Source organism: Doryrhamphus excisus, linkage group LG7 (genome assembly GCF_037039965.1).
Source record: "Doryrhamphus excisus strain RoL-2023G ecotype Guam linkage group LG7, RoL_Dexc_Guam_v1.1, whole genome shotgun sequence".
Taxonomy (NCBI): domain Eukaryota; kingdom Metazoa; phylum Chordata; class Actinopteri; order Syngnathiformes; family Syngnathidae; genus Doryrhamphus; species Doryrhamphus excisus.
In genome coordinates this window covers 11,141,534-11,157,706 of record NC_136363.1, presented here as the reverse complement: position 1 = coordinate 11,157,706, position 16,173 = coordinate 11,141,534, and the positions used below count along the sequence as shown (strand labels likewise).

Sequence of the window (16,173 nt, the reverse complement as noted above, 5' to 3'; positions counted from 1 at the left end):
TGTGTGAGTGAGTAAGAGTGAGTACGGCCAAGCACAAAAGCACCACACCCGCGTAGTCATCAGTTTGGGTAAAATCCATACAATCCAAATCAATATGAGTTCTATCTATATAAGCATATCTTCCTATTTATTCTGTATAATATTCCTGTGTGACTAGGAATATATCAATACAAATAATCCAATGGAGTCCATCCATCTGTTTTCTATGCCGCTTATACTCACTAGGGTAGTGAATGAGACGTAGCTTGTTTAGGTTTGGTCTAACCTGCATGCGGCTCTTTAGCGCCGCCCTGGTGGCTCCCTGGAGCTTTTTGAAAAATGTTTGAAAATGGAAAAAGATGAGGGAGGGAAATAATATAATAATATGGTTTCTGTAGAAGGACAAACATGACACAAACATTCTTAACGTTTTCCAATGCTGTAAAAATGTGTAGAGTAAATATTACATTTCAACATTTCTGTCAACGAAGATTTGCGTCATAGCCTGCGACACACGTTTCTACCAGCAGGGGGCGGGATGCCAGGCAGGTGGCTGTTGTAAACAAGCCGGCGGCTGTGTGATGGGCCATGGATCCCAAAGGGGAAAAGAAAAAAATAACTGAGAACAGAAGATTCAACTTTTCTTGGACCGAAACATTTGCATTCATTGCATTCATCTTACATGCCCGATGTTGAGAAGCTGACCAGTCCGAAAAAAGAAATCACATTAAAGGGTAAGCACACAATCCTGTCATAGGCACATATTTAGTAACAAAATGGCTGTTTTTAAAAAGTGATTTGTGATTTTCGTCAGTATATATTTGTAATGACACTTAGGGATATTATTGTGTTTTGTTAATCGGGTCCGAGTGTTGCAGGCATTTGCCTTGGACAGCTATGTGGGTTGGACTTGCATGACCTTTGAACCAGGAAGTTTGTCCGGTGTGAAATGCCTCGAGGATGGAACGTTAAAATAAAGTTGGTTGGAAGCAACAGGGAACATTTTCCTTCCCTGCTGAAGTCAGGTCGCCCTTATTACGGTTCGGAGCTGAATAACAAGTTAACACGAGGATAGCGACGTTGGTTAGCTAGATACTTTATTTATCTACCTACCTACCTATCTACCTGACAAGTTAACACCAGGATAGCTACGTTGGTTGTATGTCAAAAGAGAAGAGGACAGCTGCTGCGTTTTACCCTTGCACCGACTTGCTTGGCATTTGTACAGAAATCAAATTTAAACTGTGTTAATTTGATTTTCTATACTTTACCTTTTCAAAAGGCTGCTGTTTTATTTTTATAAACGCAGGCTGCATTTTATTACACTCTGCCGCCCAGATAAGGGGCACGTTATACACGTTCCATTTTGTTGTTGTTTTATGAATCCTCAAAATAAAAATGACATCAAAAATCGGATTTCTTCATTGCATTTGTTTAATGTGATCAAAGCAATGAAACATAATTTATTAATATTGTAATGAAGTTAAACTTGAGGTGGCATCGTGCAACAGAGTAGTCACGTGGTGCGTCATTCCCTACAGGATGCACTGCAGGGAAAATAAACATGTATTTGTTGGCAACTTATAATAGTTGGCTAACGGATAGTAGGCTAATATAGCTAATATGGATACATACAGCATGTGTTGCCTTCATTATAAGGCATATATAAGGTTTTTGTTTTTTGCGGCTCCGGACATATTTGGTCCAATATGGCTATTTCAACATTTTGGTTTGCCCTGCGACTCTAACCTGATGTCATGGCAACGGTGCAATTTTACTTTTGACCACTAGATGGCAGAAAATGACTGCGAGACATTAGGACGTTTCTTATTTGGCATAACATCAATTTTGCATGATGTTGGAAGGTGTTAGCTTTTTTTGTAAAATTATTCCTGACATAGGCTGGTCTCCAACTGTTCACTTGTTTTGGACAATTTCCCCAGGTGGCTCCTGGTTTGAATTGTCTTCTGTTTTCCCAAAAATAAATGATGTTTCACCCTTAGCTGGCATTCTTCTGGTTAAGTGGACAAGTGTTTATTGTTATTCAGCAATTACCATAGCAACATAGACACAACCAGCCCCCTGTATTTAAGCTTTGACCACTAGATGGCGGAAACAGACCGGATATGCTGACGTTCTCTATGTGACCACTAGAGGGCAAATGTTTGCCTTATACTATATTGTGGATTTTTATGCTATATTTAATCCCTCATTTAGTTCTAAGTACGATTTTTACAATTATTAGAGCCCCCAGACATGAAATAACACCCCTACAGTTACATTTACACTCATATTACCCAATCTAGTTCATAAAATCAGAGAAAATAAGGCATGAATATGACTTGTGCTTGTATGTGTTTCAATAAATGTCTTCTGGATTTAATATAGGAAGTGATGTCAGGTATTCACCATTAGAGTACAGCCCCAACAGTAGCCTGTGTTTTTAATATGACTACCAGACAATGTGAAGTTTTATACATGGCTACTACATGGCAGATAATCAGTACTTTATGTTGTGATGTTTTGTATTTCACCGCTAGATAGAACAAGATGAAGTGCAGCAAATTAGAGGTAAAAGTGTCATCCGTCTATGTTAGCATCTGTTTCTTCATGAATGCACACTAAGACGTAAACAACACTGGAGCAGAGAAAGTGCAAAATGCAGGTAATGCACTTCAAGACGTTATACAGTGAAGAAAATAAGTATTTGAACACCCTGCTATTTTGCTATTTCTCCCACTTAGAAATCATGGAGGGGTCTGAAATTTTCATCGTAGGTGCATGTCCACTGTGAGAGAGATAAACTAAAAAGAAAAATCCAGAAATCACAATGCATGATTTTTTAACAATTTATTTGTGTGATACAGCTGCAAATAAGTATTTGAACACCTGTGTATCATCTAGAATTCTGACCCTGAAAGACCTGTTAGTCTGCCCATTAGAAGTCCACCTGCACTCCATGTATCATCCTGAATCAGATGCACCTGTTTGAGGTCGTTAGCTGCATAAAGACACCTGTCCACCCCATACAATCAGTAAGACTTTAACTTGTAACATGGCGAAGACCAAAGAGCTGTCCAAAGACACCAGAGACAAAATTGTACACCTCCACAAGGCTGGAAAGGGCTACGGAGCAATTACCAAGCAGCTTGGTGAAAAAAGGTCCACTGTTGGAGCTATCATTAGAAAATGGAAGAAGCTAAACATGACGGTCAATCTCAATCGGAGTGGAGCCCCATGCAAGATATCACCTCGTGGGGTCTCAATGATTCTAAGAAAGGTGAGGAATCAGCCCAGAACTACACGACAGGACTTGGTCAATGACCTGAAAAGAGCTGGGACCACCGTTTCCAAGGTTACTGTAGGTAATACACTAAGACGTCATGATGTGAAATCATGCATGGCACGAAAGGTTCCCCTGCTTAAACCAGCACATGTCAAGGCCCGTCTTAAGTTTGCATATGACCATTTGGATGATACAGAGGAGTCATGGGAGAAAGTTTTATGGTCAGATGAGACCAAAATAGAACTTTTTGGTCATAATTCCAATAAGCGTGTTTGGAGGAAGAAGAATGAAGAGTACAATCCGAAGAACACCATCCCTACTGTGAAGCATGGGGGTGGTAGCATCATGCTTTGGGGGTGTTTTTCTGCACATGGGACAGGACGAGTGCACTGCATTAAAGAGAGGATGACTGGGGCCGTGTATTGTGAGATTTTGGGGAACAACCTCCTTCCCTCTGTCAGAGCATTGAAGATGGGTCGTGGCTGGGTCTTCCAACACGACAACGACCCGAAGCACACAGCCAGGAAAACCAAGGAGTGGCTCCGTAAGAAGCATATCAAGGTTCTAGCATGGCCCAGCCAGTCTCCAGACCTGAACCCAATCGAAAATCTTTGGAGGGAGCTCAAACTCCGTGTTTCTCAGCGACAGCCCAGAAACCTGACTGATCTAGAGAAGATCTGTGTGGAGGAGTGGGCCAAGATCCCTCCTGCAGTGTGTGCAAACCTGGTGAAAAACTACAGGAAACGTTTGACCTCTGTAATAGCAAACAAAGGCTACTGTACCAAATATTAACATTCATTTTCTCAGGTGTTCAAATACTTATTAGCAGCTGTATCACACAAATAAATTGTTAAAAAATCATGCATTGTGATTTCTGGATTTTTCTTTTTAGTTTATCTCTCTCACAGTGGACATGCACCTACGATGAAAATTTCAGACCCCTCCATGATTTCTAAGTGGGAGAAATAGCAAAATAGCAGGGTGTTCAAACACTTATTTTCTTCACTGTATACACTATTTACAGCTGTCTACATGATGATCAAACCACGGGTTTATTGCACAGTTATCGTACAATTTTCCTTTTAGCAGTTTTTGTGATGTAGTGTGATATTTTGGGTGGAATTTACACAGCCTGTGGAGTTTGCTAAGATATGCTATGATGAAAGCTATGATTCATTTCTTTATTTGGCGTTTGCATCGTGCGGTTCCAAGAGCGTACGTTTGGCTAAGGCAGTGGAAAATTCCTCCACATTTGTAAAACAGCACATTTGGCACGACCGTAACATCCAGAAATCCAGAAAGATGTTTGCGTTTTAGTCTGTGCGGCCACAGAACTGGGCTCGGAGTGTGCGTGCCTGCAGATTGAGGAATGATCTTTGGGGATTGTGACTGTGACTCACAACCTCCACCGCAAAAAATGCAAGGCAGGAAAGGAAACAATCTGCGTAGCGGCTAACTGTGGCCATGTTGGGTTCATTGTCAGACACACAGTGATCTATTCTTCCTGCACAAGGAAAAGTGAAATAAAAGTGAACAAAAAGGCATTGTAACATGATCACATGTGATTACACAACCACAAAAATGGTTTGGGGGGGCTGTTTTTTGGTCTTTTTAACTTCCACGCCGCTCCTCTTCCAGCAGTCACTGCACACTTGTTGATATTTCTTTTCAACATTACATAAGAAATGTTGCCTTTTTTTCTCTCAAAAGGAGCAAGTTAGGAGTGAAAAAGGAGACGAGGAAGAACGAGGATGATGAAAGGAGCATCACCAGTGAGGGAGGGATGAAGGGTGTGGCGGTGGCGATATAAAGCCTCTTTGCATCCACTTCCTCATCACTTCAGCCACTCTTTAGCGTCTCCGTGCTTCTGCATCAAGAAAAGGTGAGTGGAAAATCATGACTGCTTTCTTTTACTTGAACTTTTATTGCCTTGTAACGTGAAGAGCCTCACTTTTCTCACTCGTTCTTTTGCTGATAAACATTCTCGTACTAAATATGCTTTAATTCCACACCTTCTGTATCTCAGATGCTTGTTTACATAATGACCAGCTGATGCCAGTTTGCATAGACTACCACACCCATGAGAAGGGGTGCCTGAACGCAACATTCTAAACACTTTTTCCACACACGGTCACGGTGTGTGTCTGATCCCGTGATGAACGTGCTTCTCCTGTGTACTTTAAATGAACTACCTGGGGAAGTGGAGATGTCACCATGGCATTACCCCGCGTCACAAATGTTCCCCGGTGGGGACAAAAAGTGTTTTCTTAGTCACTGTCGCACAAATAAAAGTGTTGTGTACTAAAAGTGAAGCTAAAGATACGTTGCGGTGTTCGTTTGCCAGTCTTCCCATGCAACCATTCCATTAACTGAAGGCTTTTTGGTCTTGTGCCAGTTTTCACCCACAGTTCCTCATGATCCCTCTGGCACAGTGCTCCTGTTAAACATGCACACGCCTGGCTCTGCCGCTAGAGGGAGCCATAGCGGCGTTCAGCTCTTGTTTGTAAATGTTTCTCCTCCTGCTTTTCCTCTCTCTGCAGCCATCATGTCTCATATTCAGCAAGCCATGGCTCTCCTCATCGACTGCTTCCAGAGGTACGCCGGCAAGGAGGGCGACAAGAACACCCTGAACAAGGGAGAGCTGAAGGAGCTGCTCCAGCATGAACTCGGGGCGCCCCTGGGGGTGAGTGAGCTCTACACAGCAAATAACGGCAAAATAAAACTGTGCTTATAAAGCCGGCCCTCGCTTGTTCACCACAGAAAGCCAACGACAAGGCGGCCATCGATCGCATCTTCAAGGACCTGGACATGAACAAAGACAACAGTGTTGACTTCAGGGAATATGTCAACCTGGTCGCTTGCCTCACTCAGTTGTGCTTTGAGCACTTCACCACCGCCAAATAGAGAAATGAAGCCTCGCCTGTGTAGAAAGACGTATATTTGATGTCTGGAAAAAGGCCCTTTGAAGTCGTGATTAAAGATATGATATAATAATGTATCACGTAACACAATAAAAGTCACTAAAACGCTGTGCCATGTGTCTTTTAGGGGTGCAGTACTTAAGTGCAGGCAAGAAGAGGCGCTGTTGAGTCAGTCTAAGCCAATTAAAGCCATCATACACAATCCTTATGAGACATGAACGCTGTCTATGTTTTCTGTGTCTTCTAAAAATATTAAAACCAAAAAAAGAGGCAGCTAATTAATGCACCTAATGGGACACAACTATTTTGAACACCTCCAAGAGCCTCCAATAAGGTTTTATATCCATGCTGTGACCATGTAGTAGCAGGCACATTCATGACAACATGTAATACTTACAGTATTTTGGTCATATTTTGGTCATTTTAAGCATTCCCGAGTCCTCTGTGGTGAACATGAGGACTTACTAGAAGTCAGACGTTACATGAATCTTTAATTAGTGATGCCACAGATGGACTGCGTGTTGTGTTTGTCCACACAGGCGGTAACGGTTGGTAACAACAATAACAAGGTGTCTTCTCACAATAGTCTGCACAAACTGGGGCTTTTCTGTGCATCTTTGTATCTTTGCCCTGAGTGTCCCAATTCTCTCGCGCTTTAAAAGAAGACAAGTGCACGTTAGATGAACTGGAAGCTATTAAATTGCCCCGAAGCTGCAGCAGTGAATGTCTGTGAGTGTCAGCCAGTGGAGACAGACTGGTGACCCGACCCACTTTGACCCAGTGTCACAACTGTTAAATAGTGACACGCAATAAAGCATGGACACCCCCAACCCCACTCTCTTGTATCATAACATAATGCTATCTTTTAGATTATTATTATTATTAATAATAATAACAATAATAATAATTACATCTGTTTTGAAGAAAGAAGAGACAATTTTCTTATTAGCATGTTCAATGTTAATATAACTGTAAAACTTCAATATAAATAGCAGCACAAAGAGCGATAAACTGATTTGCAGTGTAAATAAATTATTTTTATTTCAAAAAATAATATTTTTTTATATTCAAATTGTCCCAAAATGACTTTGCATACAAAAAATAAACATATTGTCTGACAATATTATAATATAATATTATAAATATTTTCACAAGACAAGTATATTTTTTAAATACATAACTGTTACTAATATTTATTATTGAAATATTTACATATCACAGCGAGCCCTAAAAAGCAGTTATGCCCCGTTGTGGCTGGGAGCCGCATAAATGATGACGTCAGCTTCCAGTAGGAAAAACGCCAACAACAAATGGGTTGTTAAACATAAACTAATTATTGCTAAACAAATTATGAATTCATCACATACACAATAGTGATAATGTGAAAGCTTCACTATACGGAGGGCATTTATTCCATAATTACGGAAATAGTATAACCATGACTCCCAAAGGACTAGCGTTAGTGACGCCCCCGGGAGGTCACGTAGCGTGTCGCGTCTCCTGACGCCGTCGATGGGCGGGTCATCAACAACAGCTTCGCTGTGTGGAGGTAGTGTAGTAACGTTGCAGGCACGGAGCTGGAGTGTTGTTTTCAATTAGCCCCGAGACACCAGCACCGACCGGAGGGCAGTAGGGGCTTGTGGATAAGATGGCGGATGTAGGGAGCGATGAAACGCGGTCGGCTCTCCCTTCGGCATCCCATAACGGCCCTGCGGTCGCCTTGTCTCCGGGCACCGCGGGCCTCAGCCCGACTACGGTGACGTCCGGTCCGCGGGTGGTGCGGATTGTCAAGTCCGAGTCCGGCTACGGTTTCAACGTCCGCGGCCAGGTTAGCGAGGGAGGGCAGCTGCGAAGCATCAACGGGGAACTGTACGCTCCTCTCCAGCATGTCAGCGCCGTTCTGCCCGGAGGGGCTGCGGACCGAGCGGGCATAGCGAAGGGTGACCGGATCCTGGAGGTGTAAGTCGGCTATTTGCTCACCTAACACCAGCTAGTTAGCTAACAGCGCTAGGCACCGCGGTTAAACTGTTGCTTCAAACCCATGCATGTGCTTATTATCCAATGTATGCTCCACTTGTCAATGGCGTTATAGCATATATTGACTATCAAATAAAACGTGAATGAAGTGATGTAATTAAAGCTTGCGGCTACGTTTATTTGAACGTTGACCAGCTTATATAAGTTGACTACAGGCTCTGCATGTTGATTAGCTGTAGCTGCTTAGCTAGCCAGGTAGCTAACGTCACGTCGAGCTAACCTGATTGTTAATTCTTGCCCAACAAATGCGAGGACGGGATTTGAACCTGTTGGTAGTTTATTGATGTTGTATTTAAGACAATGAGCGGCATTGTTGTCTCTCGTTCATCCTGGTCGTGTGAGAGTGAGCAGTTGTGTTCTGTCACTGTTACCGTCTGACAGATTAGCTAAACACTTATGGTCTGTCTTGTGTGTGTGTGTATTTTTTAACTGGAGTGGCAAGTGATGAACAGTTTTAAACTACAAAAGGAACATTACCATTAGCTACACCTCCTGCTAGTCTAATGGCATTCACTGCAAGAGCTCTGCTTTTTATGTGAAGATATTTTATAGCATGTTTACTATTACACAGTGGTGTGGAACTGCAGTCGGGTCCAAATACTGTCAAACTACGGTATTATGTGCATGTAAACGGGATTGTGAAAAGTGTCTTGGCTTTTTGCAAGCCAACCTGTAAACCTGGGTGGCCAGAAAAAGCTAAAATTAGAACCAAGGGGAACTGAAAACAAGTGTCGTTTCTTTGCAAAGCCATCAAAATGTTGTTTTGGTTTCTAAAGTGTATTGTTGGTCATTTTTGACGCCGGGCGTCATGTGACTGACATCCAGCTTTGCAAGTTTTCACAATCGAGTCAGTTTTAGTGAAATGTGTTGCAAAGTCAATGGGTCAACATTTGACTTGGTGTACTGTAATATCCCCCTTTTTGGCCGTAGATGTGATCCATTTGCTATCATTTGGGCCTTTTTTTACCTGTCCCGTCCAGCCATTGGGGCAGATAGTATTGTTGATCTAAATGCCCTTACATGCTAAACAGATTTGCTCTGTGTCAGGAAAGGTGTTGGCTACAACTTCCCTGTACCGTGAAATTTTATTTATCATTTGGGCCTTTAAAGTAATCGCAGTTTACGTTTCAAGGTTCTCTGATGTTTGCGTAGCTTGATTGAGTCAGTCTGTGTGATTGGCTTTTAAATGAACATTTTTTTTTTTTTTTACCATGGTGGACGATAAGAGGAGCTGATAACATCTTAGCTTGGGTTACGTTCGACCAAACATCACTTGTCAAGCAAGGCTGAGGATAAAATGATGGGATTAAAGCAGTGTGAAGATCAGCATCTATACCCCTCGTATTGAATTTGTCCAGCCTTGAATAAATGACATGAATTGGCTTGTCCACACTGCTCGGCCGCCCCGCTGTTCCTCATAGGAAGATTACCAGAGACACCCGATGCCGCTGCCATCTGGCCTCGGCAAAGCCAACAAAGCAGGTGTATAACACCATGAAAAGAAAAGAAAGCGAAACCTACAAGCTTGTCATGGAAGACAGCACACTGAATTTCTACTACATTTGTAGCGTTAACATTAAACATCTGTCTTTGCTGTAGCAACGGGGTGAGCGTGGAGGGCGCCACCCACAAGCAGGTGGTGGATCTGATCCGTGCCGGGGAGAAGGAGCTAGTCTTGGCGGTGCTATCGGTGCCGCCGCAGGAGGCCGACGGTCTGGAGGGAGGCGAGGATGTCCAGCCCAACTACGACTATAGCGACAAGCAGGCCGTGCCCATCTCCATCCCCACGTACAAACACGTCGAGCAGCACTCCGAGAGGTTTGTGGTGAGTGTCGAGTTCAACGGGCCTGCAACAAAAAGGAAATTAAAGCTCCGTATTATGCACAGTGAACGTTCCAATGGTGTTACGACAGTCATTGGTGTACCTCGAGCCTTTTTATGAGCACCAAAATAGGAAAAAGATGTGCACTTGTTTGCTCCACTTTTGAGAGAAGCTCGATTTTGAAGTTGCGTGTTTTCATGAAAAAAACAAACCAAAAAACAGCCATCTTCCTCATGGATAAGAAACCACTTCTGACACACTCCTAGCGGGCTTTGCTACACATCTTAAATAGTGGGGCGAGCTTTTACTGATAGTGCAAGTACAACACGCTTTGGGTTCGTCCCATTCATGTTTTGGCAGAAAGTCGGTGTCCGCCAATCAAAGGAGGGGTGTGTCTAGCTCCACCGTCCGCAGGCGTACTCCACTGGACCCTACCTCCGGTTGGAAACAACAACCATTCATTTCAGTGTGTCTTGGGTGACAGGTATACAACGTGTACATGTCGGGCAGACAGCTGTGCTCCAAGCGCTACCGGGAATTTGCCATCCTCCACCAGAACCTGAAGCGGGAGTTTTCCAACTTCAACTTCCCCAAGCTCCCCGGCAAGTGGCCCTTCTCGCTGTCCGAGCAGCAGCTGGACGCTCGGCGCAGAGGACTGGAGGAGTACCTGGAGAGAGGTAAACACCGAGCCTCTCATTAGCTGTGCACTGTAAATCTCTCACGTGCACAGTGACATTTACCTAGCCTGTGTTGATTCCATTCAGTTTGACCTCCTCTCTTTGTGTGCACGTCCAGTGTGTTCTGTCCGCGTGATTGGCGAGAGCGACATCATGCAGGAGTTTCTCTCTGAATCGGATGAGGTACGCATGCAAAATCATGCAAAACCGTGCCTGTGAAGTACACTGGAATTGTAATTGGCCCCCTCCCCTGTCTGAGTGTTTGAAGAGATGGCCTCACCTTTTTTAAAGAGGCTCTAACGCGAGGATTAACACGTCTCACCGGCCTTATTATCACTTGCTTGTTTTGATCATTCAGCATGTCATCTGGTTAATCCACTCTAAAGATGAGTCCAGGTACGCAATCTACACTCACGCTGCCGTCTCACTGTGCAGAATTACAACGGCGTGACGGATGTGGAGCTGCGGGTGGCGCTGCCAGACAAAACCACCATCTCCGTTAGAGTGCGCAAGAACAGCACCACAGATCAAGTTTATCAGGTCAGGATGCTGCTCGCTTCCTGCGTCTGCACCAGACACATCGCTGTTGCTTTATGTGCCGTATCTCACAAAAGTCTGTCGCGTTTCAGCACTTATTCTCAAAGGACAGTATTACAAATGAAACTTGGATATACTCTCTTGTAAGTAGCTTGTATAGCGATACAGATTTACTGGCCATTGAAGATGACTCTATGAGCAGCCATTATTGTATGTGTAAATAGCAGGCAACACAATCATTTTCTCCTGCCTACAGTCAAGTTCTGCGATTCATTGATGGGGAAACTGGGAAACACTATTCTGTATGTGGAAAATGCAATAACGATGTGACTTTTTTTGAACCTTTGCTCTTCCTGCAGGCGTTGGTAGTGAAGGTGGGGATGGACAGTATTATGGCCAGCTACTTTGCCCTGTTTGAAGTCATCAACCACTCATTTGGTACGCTCCTTTTTAGAAGACCAGAGTCACCCGTGCGGTTACTTCATGGCATTTTCACTTTATGTTCATCTGATATCTCTTTCAGTGCGGAAGCTGGCGCCTAACGAGTTCCCGCACAAACTTTACGTGCAGAACTACACGTCGGCCGTACCGGGCACTTGCCTGGCGCTCCGCAAATGGCTCTTCAGCTTCCAGGAGGAGGAGTTGCTCAGAGACAACCCGCTGGCTTTGCACTACTGCTTTCACCAGGTAAGCGTTGCTGGTTGTAGCTCCTCCAGCTTTAGATGATTCGTGGTCAATATGGATGCACAACATATGAACAAGACTGACCCTGTAATGACATAGCAAGCCTTCTCTCATTTTCTCCCGATTAAATTGCCTGAGTCGGTCTTTTATCTTAGTTTATTGACCTCAAACGGTGTCTCTCCATGCCAATCTCTCCCCCCATTCCTCTACTGCTGACTAGGCGCTGGATGATGTGAAGAAGGGATTCATAAAAACAGAGGACAAATCCTACCAGCTGCAGAAGCTGGCAGAGCAGCGCAAGATGGCCACGGTCAGTCCCACAGACCCGTCTTTGTTCGGGGAGGGGACTTGGGAGGGATGCGCTCTTTTTGCTACTGCACATACTAAGCCCTTACTGCAATGTCCCAAAAGATGAACAGAAACGCCCTCTGTGTTTAGAAATGGAGATGGAGCCGTGGTGTAGCAGGTCAGTGTTTTGTTCTAACTGTGTGCGCCTCTTCAAACGGGTTAGTACCTGAGCCAGCTGCGCTCCTGCGAGGGCTACAACGAGGTGGTTTTCCCCCACTGCTCGTGCGACTCCAGGAGGAAGGGCCACGTCATCACGGCCATCAGCATCCATCACTTCAAGCTGCACGCTTGCACCGAGGACGGCACGCTGGAGGTGAGTGTGTGCTCACGTACGAAAAGTGGGAATGACAGAATGCCGCTCAATATTGTGTCGGTACAGTAGATCCATGCATTTTGGGAAGGGAAAAAGGAGCATGCAATAAACTTGGGTCTTTGATAGCAACACAGCATTTCTACAGACTAATATTTTGCATCCGGTCGAGTGGTTAGCGCGCAGACCTCACAGCTAGGAGACCAGGGTTCAATTCCACCCTCGGCCATCTCTGTGTGGAGTTTGCATGTTCTCCCCGTGCATGCGTGGGTTTTCGCCAGGTACTCCGGTTTCCTCCCACATTCCAAAAACATGCTGGGTTAATTGGCCACTCCAAATTGTCCATAGGTATGAATGAGTGTGAATGGTTGTTTGTCTATATGTGCCCTGTGATTGGCTGGCCACCAGTCCAGGGTGTACCCCGCCTCTCGCTCGAAGACAGCTGGGATAGGCTCCAGCACCCCCGCGACCCTCGTGAGGAAAAAGCGGTAGAAAATGAATGAATATTTTGCATCCGTGCTAAGCTACACCTCCTGCCTTCTCAGAACCAGGTGATCGCGTTTGAGTGGGGGGAAATGCAGCGCTGGGACACGGACGAGGAGGGCATGGCCTTCTGCTTCGAATACGCCCGAGGAGAGAAGAAGCCACGCTGGGTCAAGATTTTCACTCCATATGTAAGCCAACCAACTTTGAATTATGTTAGATAAATGAATGCAATGAATACAATCTTTGGCTATTAATGTCTAGAATGGGGACGGGATTGGGGGGGGGGGGCTCTGAAAACAAAAGCATTCGCTGAGGACTTTTTCTTTTGTTCTTTTTTTGCCAGTTCAACTACATGCATGAGTGCTTTGAGCGAGTCTTCTGCGAGCTGAAGTGGAGGAAGCAGGTAGGGACCACTCCTTTCCTCTTTTGTTCGGGGGGAGGTGGGCAGCACATGAGGCTTATTATTATTATTATTATTAGCCTTATCTTTGCAGTGTGTCTGAGTGGGGACCTTTTTCTTCATGCATTTTTTGGTTCTTCACCAGGTGGAGGACGAGGCTTCCGATAAAGACAACAAAAACTGCAGCAACAACGGTAAGAAGCAAGCACAAGCAGAAGGGAAGAGGGGTGACGTCTGTCTGATGATTAATGCCCACATTCTTGTCTGACACAGCCTGAAAGGACAAGGGTAGGGAAGAGTTGTTTTTATCTCCATTTTGCTGGAATGTAAAAATAGATAGGACAGGGTGACGTCATGCTCGCTGACGTTACATTTCAGCAGCCTTGCAAAGGTTGCATCCAAATCTTCCATTCCGACACCAATGCAGCGTAGTCTCTCAGGTAGTCAAGACGCTTTCTCAGACGAGAGTGTTGACACGCGATGGGCCGCCAGCGAGCCCCGCCTTAGAGCAAAGTCGAAGCTGTTTATTGTCACGCGGGACCTCGTGAGACCAGCAGCAGCATGTGTACGTCCATGTGTACGTCCATGTGTGTACAGCAATCCGGCACAAGGAGGAGGCACGCAAATCTAAACTAAAGGAGATAGTTGTGGACGTCTTGGACCTGCCAGGACGCTACGTCAGAGGATGAGTTCAGGTTTAGTCAAGGCCAGCTAGGCGGGGCCATGCAAGGATGGCGCAGCATCGTGCATCACGTGACGCCGTCCGTTCAGAACCTGCCTTGACCCGTCTGTCTGTCGTTGCAGAGTATCTGCCGCCTCTGGAGACGCAGCAGAAGGGATGGCGCCACCTAGGGGGGGAGATTGCCACTTCCTAAAAAAGGAAGAAAAAAAAAACCGAACTGATTTTGAACTAGAACTGATCACCTCGCATCGTCACACCCACACCCCCCGAGAACATGCCCCTCCATTGACCACACCGGGACTCGAGGGACACAAGGACGCGGTCACGCTCCCTCCTCCCCCCTGAAAAGCTCAAACTTGGATGGATCCCTTTTGGGGAATTTGGAATAGTCTGACATGAAAACAAAACCCAGGGATACACGCCTAGGCGAGCCATGAAGGGAAAGTGGGCTAACATTTCATCCAGCAGGTCTCCATAGTGTGTTTGTGACATGCTTCCCCCCCATACACGCGGCCCGCAGCCCGCAGCCCGCAGCGTGAACACCACGCTCATGCAGCATGCTAGACCCAGGAATGGGACCAGCGAGACGCGCTCACCTTTGAGCGCGCAGAACTGAGAAGATGGAGCGGGGGGGGGGGAAGGCATAAATGGCAGGGAAGTGTGGGCGGGGGGAGAAAAATGACACTACCTTTTCACGGGTCGAGAAATGCAACATTGATGCTGGACATGAAGACAGACGTCATGTTTTCTACTTGTGGGCTTTTTTTTTGTTTTTTTGTCCGAAAACACAGGTGACACAAAATGTAAACTCACTGTTCTAATTGTGTGTATGTTTAACAAGCCTTTTTCTGATCAAATATAGATTAATATAAGAGCTATAATAAGTGATTAACATGAATTTGCAACCCGGAGGCGTTCAGTATCTCCATTTATCGCATCATCTTTCAGTCGGAATCCTATTATTGCCGGTAAGACATGACAGATTATCAGATTTGCATAATTACAAAAGTTTAGGGATGGGAATAACTGCTGTTCTCTAAGTGGACAGCAGAGGGAAGCAGATTACTGTGGGGTTTGTTGGGAGTGTGTGTGTGTGTGTGTGTGTGTGTGTGTGTGTGTGTGTGTGTGTGTGTGTGTGTGTGTGTGTGTGTGTGTGTGTGTGTGTGTGTGAGAGAGAGAGAGAGAGAGAGAGAGAGAGATCCCTTGGGCTGTGTAGCTCAGCCAGCGAAGTATCCCTCCTCTGCAGATGGTCCATTAACCATGTCGGGAGGCGTGTGTGTGTCCAACCTAGCAGCACTGCAGCCAGCTGTCTGCCTCATATGTAACAGTATTAGCTGGGGGGGTTCACATTAATTACATTTTTTTTCTTTTTTACATCGTGAACTACCCTGAATGCATTGGAGTCAGAGGGCTGAATGTTTATTAATTATTGATTGAACCTGAAGGTAATGATGTTCCGGTATGTTTATTTCATTTCTACTGACTATAAGAATGCAGGTTCAACCACTTGAACGCACATCTGAGTTAAGACATGTTGCGTGATTGTGCACGTCTGGTGTAAGAGATAGGAAATGGTTTTCACAGGAGGGTTTTGTTTTGCACGGTTGTCTGGTTATTTAGTATTTTTGCGACAGCACAGGATTAGGTTGTGTCAGTCATTTGCAGACGCTAAGCGCCGGCTCCTGTTACTTAGCAGTCTGTAATCGCATGTTTGAGCTGGATAGAAAGAGGGCGCGCTTCGCTTTTTGGACTCGGTCCTGATATAGTGGTGTTTATTCACTCAACTGCAGAGAGTACCAGGCTTTTTCAAAGAGGACGTTCTTACAGGCTTATCGGTTCAAATACATTTTTAGGACTAAATCAACTATTACCATTTCATGTTCTAAAATGAGTATGAATAAATACCCATCTATTGTGGAATAATTCATGGATTTAGTTGGAGTCCATGTTGAAATCCTCAGCAGCTTTTGCTTTCTCTTTGAAATGCCACTGTAAACAGCTTTA

General features: G+C 44.9%; 2 protein-coding genes across 3 annotated transcripts; both read left to right on the top strand.

Moving 5' to 3' along the window:
• Positions 1 to 554: 554 nt before the first annotated feature.
• On the top strand, positions 555 to 7,021 carry LOC131101642 (ictacalcin-like). The gene is made up of 4 exons (XM_058046958.2): positions 555 to 713; positions 4,976 to 5,147; positions 5,806 to 5,948; positions 6,026 to 7,021. The coding sequence occupies exons 3-4, from the start codon at positions 5,811 to 5,813 to the stop codon at positions 6,167 to 6,169; spliced, it is 282 nt and encodes a 93-aa protein (XP_057902941.2). The 5' UTR covers positions 555 to 713; positions 4,976 to 5,147; positions 5,806 to 5,810; the 3' UTR covers positions 6,170 to 7,021.
• A 633-nt stretch (positions 7,022 to 7,654) lies between these two features.
• snx27a (sorting nexin 27a) lies at positions 7,655 to 14,672 on the top strand. 2 transcript variants are annotated; one of them, XM_078792089.1, is made up of 13 exons: positions 7,655 to 8,145; positions 9,823 to 10,048; positions 10,530 to 10,722; positions 10,841 to 10,905; positions 11,158 to 11,262; positions 11,619 to 11,697; positions 11,783 to 11,946; positions 12,164 to 12,253; positions 12,455 to 12,604; positions 13,147 to 13,275; positions 13,431 to 13,490; positions 13,633 to 13,775; positions 14,292 to 14,672. In XM_078792089.1, the coding sequence occupies exons 1-12, from the start codon at positions 7,835 to 7,837 to the stop codon at positions 13,753 to 13,755; spliced, it is 1,695 nt and encodes a 564-aa protein (XP_078648215.1). In that variant the 5' UTR covers positions 7,655 to 7,834; the 3' UTR covers positions 13,756 to 13,775; positions 14,292 to 14,672. The 2 variants fall into 2 exon arrangements, with proteins under 2 accessions (XP_078648215.1, XP_057902933.1); XM_058046950.2 differs by having other exon boundaries at positions 7,658 to 8,145; positions 13,633 to 13,681.
• Positions 14,673 to 16,173: the final 1,501 nt, after the last annotated feature.